The 19,902-nt window shown below is 39.1% G+C and overlaps 1 protein-coding gene across 4 annotated transcripts in view; it reads left to right on the forward strand.

The window, feature by feature from the left end:
* The window catches only part of eps8a (EGFR pathway substrate 8a, signaling adaptor), a 35,841-nt gene extending 17,036 nt beyond the window's left edge, over positions 1–18,805 (forward strand). Inside the window, exons 5-22 of one of the 4 annotated variants that reach the window (XM_069139389.1) lie at positions 318–479; positions 978–1,127; positions 1,346–1,428; positions 1,528–1,664; positions 2,150–2,211; positions 2,436–2,562; positions 2,994–3,082; positions 5,416–5,490; positions 5,687–5,832; positions 5,908–6,085; positions 6,201–6,334; positions 7,566–7,674; positions 7,937–8,077; positions 9,096–9,119; positions 9,507–9,747; positions 10,534–10,717; positions 11,355–11,487; positions 16,355–18,805. In XM_069139389.1, the coding sequence (XP_068995490.1) occupies positions 318–479; positions 978–1,127; positions 1,346–1,428; positions 1,528–1,664; positions 2,150–2,211; positions 2,436–2,562; positions 2,994–3,082; positions 5,416–5,490; positions 5,687–5,832; positions 5,908–6,085; positions 6,201–6,334; positions 7,566–7,674; positions 7,937–8,077; positions 9,096–9,119; positions 9,507–9,747; positions 10,534–10,717; positions 11,355–11,487; positions 16,355–16,465 (2,286 nt within the window). In that variant the 3' untranslated portion in view covers positions 16,466–18,805. The remainder of the gene's footprint in view (positions 1–317; positions 480–977; positions 1,128–1,345; positions 1,429–1,527; positions 1,665–2,149; positions 2,212–2,435; positions 2,563–2,993; positions 3,083–5,415; positions 5,491–5,686; positions 5,833–5,907; positions 6,086–6,200; positions 6,335–7,565; positions 7,675–7,936; positions 8,078–9,095; positions 9,120–9,506; positions 9,748–10,533; positions 10,718–11,354; positions 11,488–16,354) is intronic. The other 3 variants (XM_069139393.1, XM_069139390.1, XM_069139392.1) reach the window with 3 other exon arrangements.
* The last annotated feature ends 1,097 nt before the right edge of the window (positions 18,806–19,902 follow it).

Here is a 19,902-nt window from a genome sequence, read left to right on the forward strand (position 1 = left end):
TCTAACGTGTGTTAGCCGTGTTGGACTCTAACGTGTGTTAGCCGTGTTGGACTCTAACGTGTGTTAGCCGTGTTGGACTCTAACGTGTGTTAGCCGTGTTGGACTCTAACGTGTGTTAGCCGTGTTGGACTCTAACGTGTGATAGCCGTGTTGGACTCTAACGTGTGTTAGCCGTGTTGGACTCTAACGTGTGATAGCCGTGTTGGACTCTAACGTGTGATAGCCGTGTTGGACTCTAACGTGTGTTAGCCGTGTTGGACTCTAACGTGTGATAGCCGTGTTGGACTCTAACGTGTGTTAGCCGTGTTTCCTTTCAGCACCTGACGACATTCTTGTTGGACCGTAAAGACGGGATGGTTACCGTGGACGACGGAATCCGCCGGCTCCGCCTCCTGGATGCCAAAGGAAAGGTGTGGACGCAGGAGATGCTGCTGCAGGTGGAGGAGAAGACGGTGAGCCTCATCGACCAGGAGACCAAGGTGAGACGCAACTGGGAAGTTTGATTGACAGCTACACACAATGAGACCACATTTCCCACAAACCCCGTCATTTACTGTTGTTAGCTAGCAGCAGTTCGTTTTGCTGGTGAGAGGAGAGGGGGCGGAGCATTCATGGTTGTAAATGAACACTTATTTTGGGAATAAAATCAGTTTTATTTTGAAAGGGCGACTTTATGATGTCATACTTCCTGCAGAGTTTCTGTTCACAATGTTTTTTGTGAAAAAAATTGCAAGACTTTTTGCAAAATTTTATGCTCTCGCAAATATTGTGGAGACTGATTGAAGTTGTTGATAACTTAAGAAAATCTTAAATACCGAAGTGAGTTCTTAAAGGAACCTGAAGGAGAAGACTTGAGAGATTTTTGTGGTTCAGATTTATTTGAAGGAAAACTTGAAGGTGTTTTGTGGAACTGGCTGCGAGGCTTTAAAGGCTCATGTGACTTCTGACCTCTGACCTCCCGACCCGTGTCTCCTCAGAATGAGCTGGAGAACTTCCCCGTCGGGTCGATCCAGCACTGCCAGGCCGTGATGAACGCATGCAGCTACGACTCCATCTTGGCTCTGGTGTGTAAAGAGTCGGGTCAGAACAAACCGGACCTGCACCTGTTCCAGTGTGACAACATCAAGGTAGGCCGCCTCTGATTGGCCAGAAGATCCTGACCAATAAAAACCCTGAAAACAGATGTAATGTAAACTGTAGAGGACCAAGTTCGGAGCCCTGCGGGACTCCACCAGAGGTTTTTACACAGAAACCTGTTTTCTGATCAGATCAATGAAACCAAATTTATATTTTCACATCTTTTATCTGTTAAACACGTAAATAAAACGAGTTTCTGTACCGACAGGCAAATCTGATTCAGGCCGACATAGAAAGTGCCATCATCGATGCCAAAGGCGGGAAAGGAAAGAAGCGGCCAGAGGCTCTGAAGTGAGTCTTCCTCACACTCTTCATCACATCCTGTTTCTCACGCTGGCAGCTGATTGGCTGATCCCCCTCCCCCACCGCCCCCCATCTGTCTGTCTGCAGGATGATCCTGAAGAGCGACGGTATCATCCCCCCGCCCCCCGCCGCTCCCGCCCCTGAACCGCCGCCGCCATCCAATCAGGTGGATGTGAAGAGCCGAGTGGCCGCCTGGTCAGCGTGGACCAATGAGCAACAAGACGGTGAGTGATGTCACCCGGAAAGTAAAAATCAAATAATGAATCTGAGAGTGAAAAGTGTTTTTTTGTGATTGTTGCGATCAAAATGTTTGATTTTGCTGCAGATTTTTTTTTTGTAAAATTGCAAAAGAACATTGCAAATTGAGATTATTTTTAAATACTACCTGATAAAAGAATAAATCTATAATAGATGAGATAATAATCCTGCTGTACATCATAAATATTTGAACTCTGATGTTTTTTTATTTATTTATTAAATTTAGAGAACCATGGAGATAAAAGTTAATTATTTAGGATAATATTTGATAACGATTTATTATTATTATTATTATTATTATTGTTATTATTATTGGTATTAGTATTAGTGTCTGGAGGGGAAACATGAATCAATAAAATAAAATCCTTCCTGATGATGAAACAGATTTAATCTCTCAGACTTTCATGTGTTAAATGACGACGGTGTCGCTGCTCTCTGTCGCCCCCTGCAGACGAGCGGCGGCAGCTGGCGGAGGATGCGGACGCGAAGGCGGCCTGGGTGGACCGCGACGTGGTGAGTCCCCACATCTGTTTTAGATCTGATCCGAGAGCAGCTGCAGGAGGTCGAACGAGTTCACGCAGATTTAATCCCACCGAAGAACGCAATCAGAGTTCGGAAGCTTTGGAGGGAAATCTGATTACGTAAAAGAGAGGCGGTACGACGGAGCGTTTAATCATCCGTCGGAGGAAAAGTCACCTGAAGGAGAATCAATACTTGATTTATTATTTCATCTGCAGCAAATCCTGAATCACATCCTGGACGACATCGAGTTCTTCGTCACCAAACTGCAGAAGGCGGCTGAAGCCTTCAGCGAGCTGTCAAGGAGGAAGAAGAACAAGAAGGGCAAGAAGAAAGGTCCGGGAGGTGAGCTCAGGGCGTCCGTCTGGTGGTGCGTTCAAGGACCGTGAATCTGAAAACAGCATCATCAAATAAACATAGTCTTTAAAAAGATCAAATATGATAGAAAAGTTGTAGTCAAAATTAAACGATGACATAAGTGCATATTAATCTCAATTTGCTGAGTCATAGTGTCCCATAAACATGGTTCAGATATTTACAGATTCAAAACAATCTTCTCTACATTATTATAAAAATAAATCTCTGCTGATGATATTTAATGGTGAGATACATGTCAAATTATTTTTTTATATAAAAAGGCTGACATTAACAATCTGTAAATTTGATCAGAATAGATGATGACAGGTTTAGATCGCCTGAACTGTTCTGTAAAAAGCAAGTTATGACATGAATGTTTGTCTCCGACGATGACCTGCTCTCACCTGTCTGTCCACCAGAGGGCGTCCTGACGCTCCGCTCCAAACCTCCTGGCGAGGACGAGTTCGTCGACTGTCTGCAGAAGTTCAAACACGCCTTCAACCAGCTGGTACTTCCTGCTTCACACTTCCTGCTGAGTCCTTAACGATTGATTATTGATCAGGAATTATTTCTGTCAGAGCTGCAGATCATTATTATTGATACAAATATCCTTCCCAGTCTCAGAATCATCAGATGTCTGCTAGGTAGGTAGGTAGGTAGGTAGGTTTTTACTTTATTAATCCCCGAGGGGAAATTTTTTTCGCTACAGCAGCATACAGAAGCAATAAGATAATAATAGAAATAACAGAATAAAATAATAGAATAGAATAGAATAATAGAAAAGCAATAAAATAGCAGTAAATAGCAGTAAAAAAATATAAATATAAAATATAAAATACACAGTTTATACAGTACAGTATATATCTATATATATTATATACAAACAAACCAAGAAACACAGTCAACAGTGTTATTGTACTGTGATGGATTTTGCCAGAGGTGAGTTATTGTACAGTCTTATTGCAGTGGGCAGGAATGATCTCCTGTATCAGGAATGATCTCCTGTATCGGGAATGATCTCCTGTATCAGGAATGATCTCCTGTATCAATAATGATCTGTATCAGTAATGATCTCCTGTATCTGGAATGATCTCCTGTATCGGGAATGATCTCCTGTATCTGGAATGATCTCCTGTGTCAGGAATGATCTCCTGTGTCAGGAATGATCTCCTGTATCAGGAACGATCTCCTGTATCTGGAATGATCTCCTGTATCTGGAATGATCTCCTGTATCAGGAATGATCTCCTGTATCTGGAATGATCTCCTGTGTCAGGAATGATCTCCTGTATCAATAATGATCTGTATCAGTAATGATCTCCTGTATCTGGAATGATCTCCTGTATCGGGAATGATCTCCTGTGTCAGGAATGATCTCCTGTGTCAGGAATGATCTCCTGTATCAGGAATGATCTCCTGTATCAGGAATGATCTCCTGTATCTGTCCTTGTGACAGCAGCTGGAGAAGTCTTTTAGAGAACGTCCTCCTCTGTCCCTGCAGCAGGTGGAGAGGGTGGTCAGGATTATCCAATATGGATAATAGTTTGTTCAGCGTCCTCCTCTCCACCACCTTTTCCAGACTGTCCAGTTTGTAGCCGATAATGGAGCCGGCCTTCTTCACCAGTTTGTTAAGTCTGTTGGTGTCTCCGGCTCCAATGCTGCCCCCCCAGCAGACTACTAGAAGTACAGTTCACTGGCCACAACAGATGGTAGAACATCTCCAACATCTTGCTGCACACATTGAAGGATTGAAGTTTCCTCAAGAAAAAGAGTCGACTCATCACCTTCTTGTAGACAGCGTTGATGTTGGTCTTCCATTTCAGTCTGTTGTCATGGAGACACCAGGTACTTGTACTCCTCCACCATGTCCACCTCCTTTCCCAGAACTCTCAGTTTAGCTCATTTGACCTCTCCAGGTTCCCCCTGGTTTCTCCTCTCCAGGTTCCCCCTGGTTGTTCCTCTCCAGGGAGCCCCCTGGTTGTTCCTCTCCAGGTTCCCTCTGATTGTTCCTCTCCAGGTTCCCCCTGGTTGCTCCTCTCCAGGTTCCCCCTGGTTGTTCCTCTCCAGGTTCCCCCTGGTTGTCTCTCTCTCCCCTTGAACCCAGTAATCTCCTTCATACCGGTCCACACCTCCCTCATGTTGTTCTGCTGGAGTTTGGCCTCCAGCTTCCTCCTGTAGGAGTCCTTGCACTTCCTCATCTTCTCCTTCAGGTGGCGCTGCACTCTCCTGAGCTCCTCCCTGTCCCCAGACCTGAAGGCTGCTTTCTTCTTATTAAGAAGAACTTTCAGGTCACTGGTGATCCACGGTTTATTGTTGGGGAAGCATTTTACAGTCCGGGATGGTACGGTGGAGTGTTCACAGAATTTGATGTATTCTGTGATACAGTCCGTCCTGCTGTTGATGTCCTCCCCATGTGGTCCACACAGCACGTCCCAGTCCGTGGACTCAAAGCAGTCCTGCAGGGCGTCTTTAGCCTCCTGTGTCCACCTCCTCACAGTCCTGGTGGTCACAGGCTGCCTCTGCACCAGGGGAACATACTTGGGAGTCAGCAGGACCAGGTTGTGGTCTGATCTACCAAGGGGGGGAAGGGCAGTAGTACTGTATGCATCCATGGCATTAGCATACAGTAGGTCCAGAGTTTTATTACTGCTACGGTGGCCCTGAAGGTCAAAACACAAAAACAATTCACTCAATATGAAAAGACAAGTTTAATTTGGTGAATTGTTTTTTATGTTTTGACCTTCAGGGCCTCCGTAGTTTGATCCTGAAACACGTTTGTGGACCTTCAGAACCTTCAGAACCGGCTCAGTGTGTGTGTGTGTGTGTTTCGTTCTGACCTGCAGGGGCAGCTGAAGGACCACATCCAGAACCCAAGCGCCGTGGAGCTGGTCCACTTCCTGTTTACTCCTCTCAGGATGGTAAAACACTGCTGATGCTTTTATTTAGGATTCTACAAAAAAATTATGAATTTATAACTTTATTTTGAAGAACAAATCAGACGTTTTATTCTGCTCCTCCTCCTCCTACAACACCCCCCCCCCACCACACACACACACACACACACACACACACACACACACACACACACACACACACACACACACACACACACAGGTGATCCAGACCTCCAGTGTGGATCTTGCCCGTAGTGTTGTGGTTCCTCTTCTGACCAGAGAGTCCATTGACTTCCTCCATTCTTCCGGAACAGCAGAAGAGCGCCACCTGTGGGTTTCTCTGGGAGAAGGATGGACCAGATGCAGGTGAGACTGCGTCGGTTCTAACGGAGCGGCCTGGTTCTGTTGGTGCTGTTCCTCTGATGTTCTGATGTTCTCCAGGTTGGAGTGGCCGAAGGACCACTACTTCCCTCCATATGTTCTGCGGTTCCGTGACCGATGGGAACCTCCCGTGTTGCCGGCGGCGACTCCCAGTCGAGAACAGGAAGTGACCCAGCTGGCCGAAAGTCTCGCCGACGTCCAGAGACACGAGGATCTGCGTCTGCGGCTCGCGCAGGAGGTCCGACACTGGTTCTGGTTCTGACACTGGTTCTGCAGATGATACCCGTGGTGACGGTGACACGCTGTCTTCACGTGTTGTGTTTTTAATGTGGCGTGTTTCTCTCCGTGTACAGCAGGTGGCGCTGCAGAGGTTCCCTCCAGCCGACGGGTACGCGCTCGCCAACACCGCCTACAAACGCATGCAGCTGCTGGACCAGGACGCGGCCGTGGCGGCGTTCAAACAGGCCGTCAGCCGCCATGTGGACCGGTAACTCAGGTCACATGACGCCCTGGAGAACCGCCCACTCTGTCCGACCTATTGAAGCCTCGCAGCGCTTTACTCACCAGAGGACATATTAAATACATACATGTTGAAAATAACAAGAATAACAAAAATAATAATGATACATTAAATAAAGATGGTATTTTTTATTTAAAAAACAAACAAACAATGAAAATAATATAAATATTATAAGATAATTATCATAATTCTAACAATAATAAAAAATTCAGCAGTAAATAGATTAAAAAATAAACAAATATAGAAACTAATTAATATGGAATTCATTTTTTATACCTTTATTTTCGTTCTTTATATAAACAAATGAGTTTGAGGTTGATTCATGAATAAGAACTTATAAGTAGATAAATACCTGTTTGGAATTTAATGATTAATATGTTTGTTATTATTTTCACTTAATTTCTTATACTTATTTATTTCTGTATTTATACATTTTTATTGATTTCATAGATGCAGAAAAACAAAGTGGATCATCTGAAACGTTGAACTAAATTTATTTATACGTCATCATCTGTATTTATTATAATTTATAGATTAACGTATTGATTTATTTACCCTCTTCAGTATTAATATTTTAATTGGTGAGTAAAACGTTCTTCTGCTTCCTTCATCAACGTTCTTTTTCTTGATTTTACTCGTCTGATTTGCAGCTTTAAACCTAAAAATGAAACTTTCTTCAGACGTTTCTTCTTCTGAATTCTGATTTGTTTCTATCGACTCGTTTTATCTTTAAACTTCACGTTTCCCTCTCAGCAGTCTGATCTCCCAGTGGGACGTTTCTCCACGGCTGTAAAAACATCAGACATCACTCCATATTCATCCAGATTATCACTTTAAATAATCCACGTTCTCTACATTCACTGTGATTTTTGTTTTTCACTTCAGTTTGTGAACAGATTGTTTAAAAGGTATTTTAAGTTCAATTTAAAGAGTTTTTAAATGGATTCATTTTTGGTTTTCATCAGATTTCTGCACATTTTTGGAACATTTTACATAGAAAATTGCATACTTTTAAAGTTTTACACAAACTTCCAGAAAACGCTGCATGAATGTAAATCCGGGTGTCGTCTGCATAGCGGCGGAAAATAACGCAGCGTTTCCTCAGAAGTTCCCCAAATGAATCATTTTCAGGGTTAAATTGATGTTTGTTTTGATTTGTTTTTTGTGCTGTATTTATATTGACGATGTGTTTCTGAAGCTTCGACATGGACGGCCGAGGATCCCAGAAACTGTTTGCCAAATCTAAATATGACTTTGAGGCGAGAAACAACACGGAGCTGTCGGTCTTCAAAGACGAGGTTGTCGAGGTAAAACAGCACATTTTATAAAATGTCTTCACTTCTGATTTATTCATTTCATACTTTGGTACATTAGTATTTATTGTATTTTCAAAACAAAGTGAACGTTTTCCTTCTTCAGTGGCACGTCAGTGATTTAAAAAATATGATGCAGCAGTTGTTTTTCTGCATGTTTGCACTTTATTTACAGGCAGTTTATACATAAACACACTGAATTATGATGTTTGATTATTTACCTGCCGCTGTCTGGTCCCTGATCCTCGTCTGTCAGGTTCTGGATGACAGGAAGCAGTGGTGGAAGGTCCGTAACGGCTGCGGGGCATCCGGCTATGTGCCAAACAACATCCTGGAGATCACCAAAGCGGTGGACGTAACGGGCCGCGGAGAGCCCGTCTACAGCCACACCATACAGGTACCGAGCACGCAGCGCCATCGTGTCACTTCCTGTTCCATCACCCTCTCACTTCCTCTTCCATCACTGTCTCATGTTTTATCTCTGATTGGTTCAAGCTTATGATGCCAAAGAAGGAATTTGAGATGTTTAAGGTAGGACGAGTCGGGCTGTGTGCTTTTAGTTTGAAATGTTGACTCCAGTAGTTTTTGACTTCCTGCTGTTTGCTGTGCTGCAGATCTTAAAGGAACAGTCCCACATGTTGGAGAATGATGTCACGTGGATTTAGCAGCAGTTAGCGTTAGCTAATTTGGAGTCGATTTATAATTGAACGCTTGTTTCCATCCAAGACATCATACAGACGGTGGCTCACGGCTGATGTAGTTTTTATTCGGTTTTTATTTCACTTTATTCAAGTAACTTAATGTGTTTCAACGTAGAAAGTAAAAGATTATATTTACAACACATTGTCAGTTTATTGAAAATTCTGCTCCAGCATTTTCAGAGATGTACATTTTTGATTAATTTTTTTATCATTAATTAATCTTTAATTAATTAAATGTATTTAGCTGTAAAATTTCTGAAAATATGAACTTGTATTAAATTTTTGATATAATTAAGCGTCAAACCGACATCTTCAGATCAAACAGTCCAAAACAGTTTTATTTTACTCTGTAAAAGAAAAGAAGCTGAAAATATCAAACATTTTACAGTTTTTGTTCAGAAAATGCCAAAGAAATTATATATTATGAAAATGTTGTCAACTTAATGTTAGTTAGTTGTGGTTTAAACTGTGTTTTTGTTTTTACATCACGGTTTAACATTTACAACAACGTCTCAATAAAATGACATTTTATTCAGACAGTAGCTTGATGCTAAGCTAGGCTAACCGTGACAGCGAGCAGGAATATTTCACTGAATGCAGGACTGTTCTTTTAAATGGTTTTCTAGGGTCAGGTGTGTATTTTTAGTGAACTAAACTAGAAGCTCTGTCAAAATGTTGTTGCTCGGTCTCATCACCTCCGTCTTTACGTTTCAGCAACTGCTGGGAGAGTTGAACGAGGTAAACAACAACAAACAAACATCCTGGAAATACACTTTATTCTGAAGGTCTGAAATATTTGGACAGAGGCTCAGTTTGTTTGAGACGTAATATATCCTTATCATTATTACTATAAATAATGCGACCATAATATACTCAATATGATGCTTTAGCATGGTAGCGCGCTAAGGTTAGCATTACAATAGTTTCACACCCACAAGTTTTTATCATGTTCAGTTAAGTTGTAAAAACATATTGACATGCTAACAGTTTTAACCCAAAAGTTAAATTTAGTTGTTATCACGTTAAAATAAATTCAAAGTCTAAAGTCTCTGTTCAACTTCCTTCAGACTGAAACTCAGCAGGACTTTCAAAATAAAATGTGTGAATTAAAACGGTCCCCTGCAGAAACAAACCACGAGGACGGACTTTGTCCCCAGTAAACCCGTTGCCACGCCGATGCCCCCGGCCCCCACGCCGCCCCCTCCCGCCCCCGCCAGGCTCCCCACGCCGCCCCTGCCTCCTCCGGCCGCCGAGCCCGCCAAGCCGGCCGGCGTCGGCGCCATCAGCCGCCAGAACGGCAGCACGGCCAGCGACACCAACAGCGTCGCCATGAGGGAACCGAGCGGCCAGCGAGCCGCCGGCGGACGTCAGTCAATCATCACACCAACTAAATAAGATGTTCAACTAAGAAACACGTCTTCTCAACCTGTCGATTCTGAAACTTACTTGAGGAAACCAAAAACAATAAAGTTTTATTTTCCTACATTTCAAGAAGATACTTATAAAATTTCAGAAATGTAGTCAAGAAATTTTTACAACAAATGTGCAAAATTCATGTTTTAAAGAATAATGTGAAGTCAGGAAAAGTTGCATACTTAAAAAATTCTGAAATATGAACTTTATTCTCGAAATATTATTTTTGTAACTTCAGTCTTCATTCTTTAAACTTACAAATTTTCTGTGATTCAAATTATTTAATCTAATTTGATCTTAAATTCTTTATTTATGTAGATTTTTTTTTAAATAATCAGGATATTTTTATGGTAACGTTTAACTTAATTAATTACTTTATTACTATTTAAACTTTTTAGACTATTCTCCAGTTTTTTCTGAAAACATTATTCCAATTTTTGTCAATTATTTTTTCAAAATATTTAACCATTCTAGTGTTGTTTATTAAATATTAAATATGATATATGTTATTATTGAAATATTAAGTCCATACTTTATATTTCAGCTTTATTCTGAAAATATTCAGCCTTTTTGTAAGTTTTGACTTCATTCTTGAAAGATTTCATCTTCCTCCTCGTAATATCAGGACGTTTATATTTTTGTTTTTGTATTAATGAAAGTAAACGAGATAAATATAAAGCCACCATGTTTGCGTGTTTCCTGCTGACTGACCTCTGGTGGTGTTTTGGGGCTCCTGCAGGCAGGAAGTCCAACATGGAGGAGGTCCAGGACGAGTTGATGCACCGACTGACTTTGGGTCGTAGCGCTCAGAAGAAGTTTCCGGTTCCGAGTCGCAGCAGCAGCCAAACGGCCGTCAGCATCACGTACGACTCGAGTCCAGACGACGTCAGAACCTGGTTGGAGGCCAAAGGCTTCAGCCCCGTGTGAGTCTCACTTCAAACCTCCTCCCAGTTATATTTAGTGCTGTATATTATATTTAATATCCCTGTATATCATATTTAATGCTGTATATTATATTTAATATCCCTGTATATTATATTTAATATCCCTGTATATCATATTTAATGCTGTATATCATATTTAATGCTGTATATTATATTTAATATCCCTGTATACCATATTTAATATCCCTATATATATCTTATTTAATATCCCTGTATATCATATTTAATATCCCCGTATATCATATTTAATGCTGTATATTATATTTAAAATCCCTGTATATCATATTTAATGCTGTATATCATATTTAATATCCCTGTATATCATATTTAATGCTGTATATCATATTTAACGCTGTATATTATATTTAAAATCCCTGTATATCATATTTAATTCTGTATATAATATTTAATGCTGTATATTATATTTAATATCCCTGTATATCATATTTAATGCTGTATATTATATTTAATATCCCTGTATATTATATTTAATATCCCTGTATATCATATTTAGTGCTATATATTATATTTAATATCCCTGTATATTATATTTAATATCCCTGTATATCATATTTAATGCTGTATATGTCCCTGCTGTGTGCCCGTGGGGGTGCAGTACCATCACCAGCCTGGGCGTCCTGACCGGAGCTCAGCTCTTCTCCCTCAACAAGGAGGAGCTGAAGACGGTTTGTCCTGACGACGGCGCTCGAGTCTTCAGTCAGGTCACCGTGCAGAAGGCGGCGCTGGAGGTGAGTGACGGGAAAACACCTGAAAACTACACTCATCAAGTCTCAGACAGGCGGCTGCTTCTGGAAAAACGTATTAAAACATTTAAAAACATCAGAAACTGAAGAACGACATGCAAAAATACAAAAAAAAAACCAAAGAGGGAGCAATTTGACTCAGACTGAAGAAAAACATAATATCTACAGAATAAATAGGTAATTTAGCAGAACAAAGTTTGAATATTTTCAAAATAAAGCTGGATATCCGAGAGGTATAATAATTACAGAATAAATTTGTATTAAGAATAAAACCTTTATAATTGAAACGATAGTTTAAAATTGTTGTTATTTGAAGATTCAAGTTATAATATTCAGACTCCTGATAATCTCTAGTAGTAATATTTTGTGAAAACCGTTTTATTATTTTGAGAATATATTTTTAATATTTCAAGAATACAGTTGAAATGTTTGGAGATTAAAGTTCTGACATTTATAAAATAAATGTGAAATTCAACAATAGTTTGAATAATTTAGGAATACGTTTTTGTTTAAATATTTTCAGAATAAAGTTTGAATATTCAGAGAATTAATCTTTTCACATTAAAGCCAGTATTTTGAGTTTTCAGACATATTTTACGAACATAATAATCAGACAATAAAATCACAAATTGGAATAAAACCTTTATATTTCTACATTATATTTGTTTTGCGTTTTCACATTTTGAGAGTAAAGCTGTAATATTCAGAGAATGAAGTCTTAATTTTAAAATACAGTCCGTTTTACTGTCAGTTGGTCTTCAGGGGAGTTTTTTTATATTAATATTATTTATTGGTTATTATTGTTGTTTTTTTTTTTTATTGGACCGTGTTGTTGTTTGGTCGAGCTTCCAGCCAGCTGATTGGTCGATCAGACAAATGAGAGCAGCAGCAAACAGACGAGCTGAAAGACACTCGATCGACTTCAGAAGGAAAAACTGATTTATTTCAGATCTGATTTTATTGATCACATGAACGGAGATCAAACTGTGGAGTTACAACAGCTTCAGTTAATAATCTCAGGAAGTTATAGATTTTAGAAAACGATTTATTAAAATATTCTGAGACATCAGAGATCTACATTTTTAGTCAGTTTGTCCACCAGAGGGTGCCGACATCCTGATTTTCAGACTGTAAAACTTCTCGAACACCCGAGTGGTGATTATTTATGCTTTAAAGTTAAATAACGAATAATTAAAATGTTAGTGTCATAAAACATATTATGCAGCAGCAGCTGTTTGTGCCTGATTCTACTTTCCTCCATTTAACAACTTCTAATACTATAAACTGAACAATTAGTTGTTTAAAAACATACATTATTCAATTTATTCACCTGCGTGAAAATATAGATCAGTAAATATACCATTTCTTTGGAAAACAATTATTATTATTATTATTATAATTATTTTTGATTTAATAGTAAATTATTTTTTTGTGGTGAAAGAAATTCTGGAAATTTTTTTCTTTGATTTTTATTTCAATGTCAACAGGAAAACAAACTATACAAAATAAATTTACAGTTTTTATTAATAGGTAAAATAAAACCTTATAAACATTAAAAACAAAATATTTTACTCCATAATTAAACATTTAGAAACATATTTTTTTCTTGAAGATATTTTTATTAAATATAAAACAGCAGCAGCTTTTATAAACTTCTAATTTCACATATTTGCAGCTGATAAATTGTCGATAATTCTGAGAGCTGCATTTGTTGGAAGAAGACTTTAGTTCTAGTTTAACTTGTTTCCATGGAAACAGACACGCAGTAGGTGGCGCTGCTGCACAGACGGAGGTAAACTCCAGCAGCACCAGTGTCTCAGTGAACTGAATGTTCAAACAGGGATGAGGACACTGCGTCCTCCTCCTCAGGAGCGTCCTCCTCCTGAGGAGCGCCTCCTGCTGAGGAGTGTCCTCCTCCTCCTCCTCCTGAGGAGCGTCTCCTCCTCCTCCTCCTCCTCCTCCTGTGTTGGTCTTCCACGGTTCTGGTGTTTGGTGTCTGTTTCCATCTGCAGGTTTTCTTCTGAGCCTCCTTTGATCTTCTGACTGTATCTGCGTTGTTCAGGTATCGTCTTCACGTCAACGCGTTCACCGCTTCGTTCTGCCGGCCGCGACGTCTCCAAAGGACTCCGTCACATTTCATCTTCTGCTCGAGTCGTGAATCTGATGACTTCGACTGGATGAATTGACACCAATGACCTTTTGACCTTTGACTTGATGTTACCTCACGTCTTTCCGGAGCCAAAAAGATTTTCTAAAAACTTGTAGAGCCGATCGGTTTTTCATTTTGCCAGCAGACATCTGACAGCGTTGTTCGATTTGGTTGTCGGCGGTCCTGATTTCGGACTTTATTTGAGGAGGACGCTCCGTCTTTAGTTCAGACTTCTTGACTTGGAAATCAGAAGTTAGCCTGATCTGGTTCGGGACACGACTCGGACACCAACCAGCCTCTTCCACTGAACACTCGTTTGTCTCGTGTCCAAGAACCCTCTTTAACTTTGGACTCGTTGGTCTCTGGTTTGTACTTTGGTCCACGAACGAGGACCCGACGTACCCAACGAGCCCCCAGATCAGGACCTGTTAGACTAAATTTGGGAGACTCCAGATTTTAGACGAACCGTCTGAACAAACAACTTGTTTTGACTCGGGGACCAATCAGCTCCCTGATTTAAGACTGCAATCTTAATGTGGTTTTACTGACGTCAGTCTTATTGACTTACCTGTCTTGAGTTTGGGTTTGTTGGCCTCGAGACAAATTTGTCCCAATTTGGGACTCGACATTGGGACCTTAAAGAGGAACTTGTTTATCTTGACTACAGACCAAGAAGCTTCCTTAACTCTGGACTTTTGGTCTCGTCTTTACTTTGGTCCACAAACTACGACCAAGTTCATTTTTTAAAATAACAAGATAAAAGTCTTGACTAAGTCCTTGTTGTCTTGAATTCGGGGTCAGAGGCGCCTTTAACTTGAGACTTTTGGTCTCGACTCAGGACTGTAATTCTGGTTGTGTTGGTCCTGATTGGAGAATTGACTGAAGGACCAACTTTTCTTTACTTTGGTCCACAAATTAAGACCAACAATTCGTTTGAAGATCAATCAATAGGTACCTGGTTCCTGACTTTAGACTCGACTCCGACCTGTTCGCTGTGACTTGATTCCTTCTTGTCCTGATTTGACTCGAGGACCAACAAAGTCCCTTCGACTCATCAGTCTTGACTCAGAACCTGAGACTTCCTGTTGACTTTGTTTTTCATTAAATTTCTCTTGAATCTATTTTTCGTGACTCCGGCCGTCAGAACGAAGCTCCGAACGTTTCTTAGCAGCATTTTAAGGTAGCGCCAGTATTTGTCTTCCTGCTGTCCTCCTTAAACTCCCTGAATGCACTACGTCACACTTCCTGTTGACCTCTGACCCCGCCTCCCCCTAGAGTTAGCTTAGCTTTGATTAGCGGTCCGCTAACACTACGCTCACTGTTCAGTAATAGGAGTCATTTTGTGGGTCTGTTTACAGTTGTGGTTTTATTTCTGTAGATTTTTCCCATAATTCCTTTTATTCCGTCACAGTTTAAGTTTCATTTCCTTCTTCAACATGTGAACAGAAGTTTCAGAAAATGTTTTTTAATCTTGTTTTATTTACTGATAGATTTAATCTGGAGTCTCATCAGCTGCTGAAAACGGACGACAGCTGTTCAGATATTTGTAGAAATTCACTTTATTTGTTTAATATGAACAATTCATTCAAAAGTTAGAAATATTTCCTGGATGTAGTTTTACAGTGTTGACAGCAGAAGGTTTTATTGATGAGTCATGTTGGATTTGACCTGAACAGCTTCTCACCTGTAGCTGGTTGCACAAAGGTCAGAGGTCAGCTTCAGTCAGGAAACAGAGAAACTACAAAATAAAAGTTCAACCAAAGGAGACGCTCATCAATAAATAAACATAAATAAATTCCGCTTTGAAATAATCTGATTAATAAAAAACTGAAGATATTTTGACAGTTTTTTAAATATATTGATAAACTGCATCTCTACAGTTTTACATAAATAGAGTATATATACAGTAAGTATGTGCATGCAAATGTAAAACTGCAGGAATGTATCGATAAATTAATAATTAAATGTTAATTATTTCTGTATTTATTTGAGCAGGTTTTATGAATCAGTTTGTTGACTCATTGACTAATAATTCAGTTTTATTTGAATTTAAATGCTCCAGACCATATGTTGGTCAAACTCGGATGTTTGTGCAGCTGGTTGGCTCCGCCCTCAGTTTCCCAGCGTGCCCTTTGGCCCTCACTGTAGATGTTTTCATCCACCTGCTCTTTGCAGCTTGCAGCAGCAGCGGCGCCCCCCAGAGGTCGGTTTCAGACATGAAGCTACAGCACACGCTCAGTAGAGTTTAATGTAGACTGAAGGAGACTCTCAGGGTGAAACTTCACGAGTCATGAAACAGTGGATCTGTCTGCTGAGTCATGAAACAGTGGATCTGTCTGCTGAGTCATGAAACAGTGGATCTGTCTGCTGAGTCATGAAACAGTGGATCTGTCTGCTGAGTCATGAAACAGTGGATCTGTCTGCTGAGTCATGAAACAGTGGATCTGCTGAGTCATGAAACAGTGGATCTGCTGAGTCATGAAACAGTGGATCTGCTGAGTCATGAAACAGTGGATCTGCTGAGTCATCCTGCTGTAAATACAGAAGTATATAAACCCTTCAAGAGTCTCCTGAGATCTGAATTTACTTTTTATATTTGTTTTCTAACAGTTTGTCTCTACTTTGTTCCCTTCCTGTTTATCTCCTCTTCATCATCTCTTCTTCATCACTTCCTCTCCTCTTCCTCCTCTTCCTCTCCTGCAGAGGAGTTCAGGCTCTGAGCTGCAGGAGATCATGAGGAGGCGACAGGAGAAACTGGCAGCGAGCACCTGTGATTCAGGAGTGGAGTCTTTTGATGAAGGCAGCAACCACTGATCTCCTCCTCCTCCTCCTCCTTCTTCCTCTTCCTCCTCCTCCACCTCTTCCTTCCTCCTCTTCCTCTTCCTCCTCAGGCGGCGGCTGACCGTGCAGAGTTCGTGGAGATCATGCGTCGCAGGCAGGAGCTCCTCAGCTCATCGCCGTAGTAACAGAACCTCCGGACTCAGAACTTTCTGCTGAAGCTCCGTCAACACTTTGGACTCATTTGTTGTACGAAGTGAGTAAAAGCTGCTCGGTATTACCGTCTGGCGACCTTCAGGTGACCTTCAGTGTTACCGTCTGGCGACCTTCAGGTGACCTTCAGTGTTACCGTCTGGCGACCTTCAGGTGACCTTCAGTGTTACCGTCTGGTGACCGGCAGGTGACCGGCAACACAAACCAATGTTTTCCTCTAACAGACAGATTAATGTATGTTTCAGATTCTCATGTTCAGGATATTAATTCATTTTAAGGTTTAATAAATTAACTTTTAACTGATAGAATTGATCAACTGAAAAACAAAGGACTTTATAATAATCTCTAATTTATGGACGATACAGAGCTTTAGATGATCACAAAGAAACACGTTTATTATATTGAACACGTTTTTTGCACAACAGAAATACTAATTTAAATGTTTTTCTGCTGCAGTTGAAAAGTTCAACCAGTGAAGTGATTCAGTTTTTATTGGCTGATTAAATAATTCTGTGTAGAGACACTAAAACTCTGAGATGAAATGAATGTGTTTTTCCTTTAAGCCCCGCCCACAGCGACAGGTGGCCTCATTAGTCATTTTACATCATCAGGAGTCATCAACTTTTCAAGCTAATTAGTCAGCTGAGAAAGCCCAAAATAATGATATTTTACATCAGTTTTGTGCGACAATACAAAATAGAAACGTCTTTAACTAAAATGATCAATTATAAAAAGAAAAAAAAAATTTCTCGTAAAAAAAAATTTGCTCTGTTAGCGTCAGTAGAAACCAGGTCAAATAAAAGCCGGTAAAACTCGTGTTTCTCCACCAGCTGAGAGCGACTTTAAGCTAAAAGTCAGAAAACTATTGAAGGAGTTTTCAGTCGCGAGAAGACGAGTTCGTATTTTCAACGTTTGTCCTGTAAAACATTTTCCGAGCCGATCAGTTCAGTTTAATTTCAATGTTAAATTCTTCATGTTCACATTTTTTGTTGACATGGTAAATTTGAATTAAAAAAATAAATAAATAACCTGAACCGGAAGCCTTCATAAGAACAACGTGTTTTTGTCATAGCGTTCGCGGCTAACCCGTGACGTGGTGTTTACAGCCTGTAACTCTACGTGAGCGCTGGAATACGACGCTAACGTTAAAACGCTGCTGTAAGTTGACTAATGGGATAAAATACTGAAAACCTGCTGCTGAAACTTTAGATTCTCCGGTTTTGCCAGCGAATCAGACGTTGATCTAAACTCTTCCTCCTGATGATGACGACTGATGAAGAGTTTGGTTGATAAATCAGTAAAAACATTTATTTAAAACACTAATTTAACAGAGTAACATTAACTCACTACTTTGCTTAAGACAATGTTTTTTACTCACCGGTTACTTCCTGTACAGGACCTTCACAATAAGAGTTTTTCTGTCCTGGAAGACTTTTAATGTGAAAAACCTGCAGAAAGAGTTACTACAAAAACTTTTGGAGCAGAAGTGTCTGTTAAGAACGAGCAGATTGGTGAGAATGAACTGATTGTGTCGTCATGGTTTCCGCTCAGTGTTTTCTGACCCGACTTGTTCGTGCTGGTCACAAACTTCGATCAGATTTCATTATTTAATCAACAATTTGAGAATTTACAGTCAACTGCTGTCCTGTAAAAATGTGCACCAGAATCTGTTTGAATGTTGATGTAAATAAATCACAGAGCAAAAAAATACAAACTAGTAACAGCGAGTGTTTTTGATCTGTTTGAACTGAGCAGCCTAAAAATGCTATTCATGAAATGTGTATGTATGTACTTCAAAATAAGATGGACAAAAATCAGACAACTGTGTTCTCACGGTGAAATGACTGTATTCATTATGTTTCCACTTATGCACTTAATTTTCTCGAGTTGTTCTCTGATAGTGGAGAAAAATATGTGTAAACTGTAGCACAACACAGTAATAACACTAATAATTAAAATGAGTAGATTACAGTTTATAGATAGTTGCTTGTTGCTAATGAGAGCACAGTAAAATGTATTAAATGAACCGTTTTCATACCTGAACACATTTAGAGGCCAATCAGGACCAAATGTGAGCAAGAATTCACTGAAACACATTTGTATGTGTAGTTTTCATCGTGCCTTTTCCATATAAATCTGCTCATTCTGCAATAAAACATTTTAAAAACATCTTTTGAGTTGTTGCAGATTTTTTCCTTTTCTTTTTTTCAGACATGCGACTTTTTATCATAATTTAGATGATATGCTATAGTATGACTTTTTTTTTTATCGTATTATAGACATGCTATAGTATGACTTTTTTTTATCATATTTCAGATGACATGCTATCGTGTGACATTTTTTTTTATCATATTATAGACGACATGCTATAGTATGACTTTTTTATGATATTATAGACATGCTATAGTATGAATTTTTTTTAACATAATATAGACATGCTATAGTGACTTTTTTTTATCATATTATAGACGACATGCTATAGTATGACTTTTTTTTTATCATATTATAGAGATGCTATAGTATGACTTTTTTTTTTTATCATATTATACACATGCTATAGTATGACTTTTTTTGTCATATTATAGACATGCTATAGAATGACTTTTTTTGTCATATTATAGACATGCTATAGTATGACTTTTTTTTTATCATATTATAGAGATGCTATAGTATGACTTTTTTTTTTTTATCATATTATACACATGCTATAGTATGACTTTTTTTGTCATATTATAGACATGCTATAGAATGACTTTTTTTGTCATATTATAGACATGCTATAGTATGACTTTTTTATCATATTATACACATGCTATAGTATGACTTTTTTTGTCATATTATAGACATGCTATAGTATGACTTTTTTTTATCATATTATACACATGCTATAGTATGACTTTTTTTTGTCATATTATAGACATGCTATAGTATGACTTTTTTTTATCATATTTCAGACGACATGCTATAGTATGACTTTTTTTTATCATATTATACACATGCTATAGTATGACTTTTTTTGTCATATTATAGACATGCTATAGTATGACTTTTTTTATCATATTATACACATGCTATAGTATGACTTTTTTTGTCATATTATAGACATGCTATAGTATGACTTTTTTTGTCATATTATAGACATGCTATAGTATGCCTTTTTTTATCATATTATACACATGCTATAGTATGACTTTTTTTGTCATATTATAGACATGCTATAGTATGACTTTTTTTTTATCATATTATAGACGACATGTTAT

This window comes from Embiotoca jacksoni, unplaced genomic scaffold (genome assembly GCF_022577435.1).
Source record: "Embiotoca jacksoni isolate LCO1_2020_lvr unplaced genomic scaffold, fEmbJac1.0.p SCAF_82, whole genome shotgun sequence".
NCBI lineage: Eukaryota > Metazoa > Chordata > Actinopteri > Embiotocidae > Embiotoca > Embiotoca jacksoni.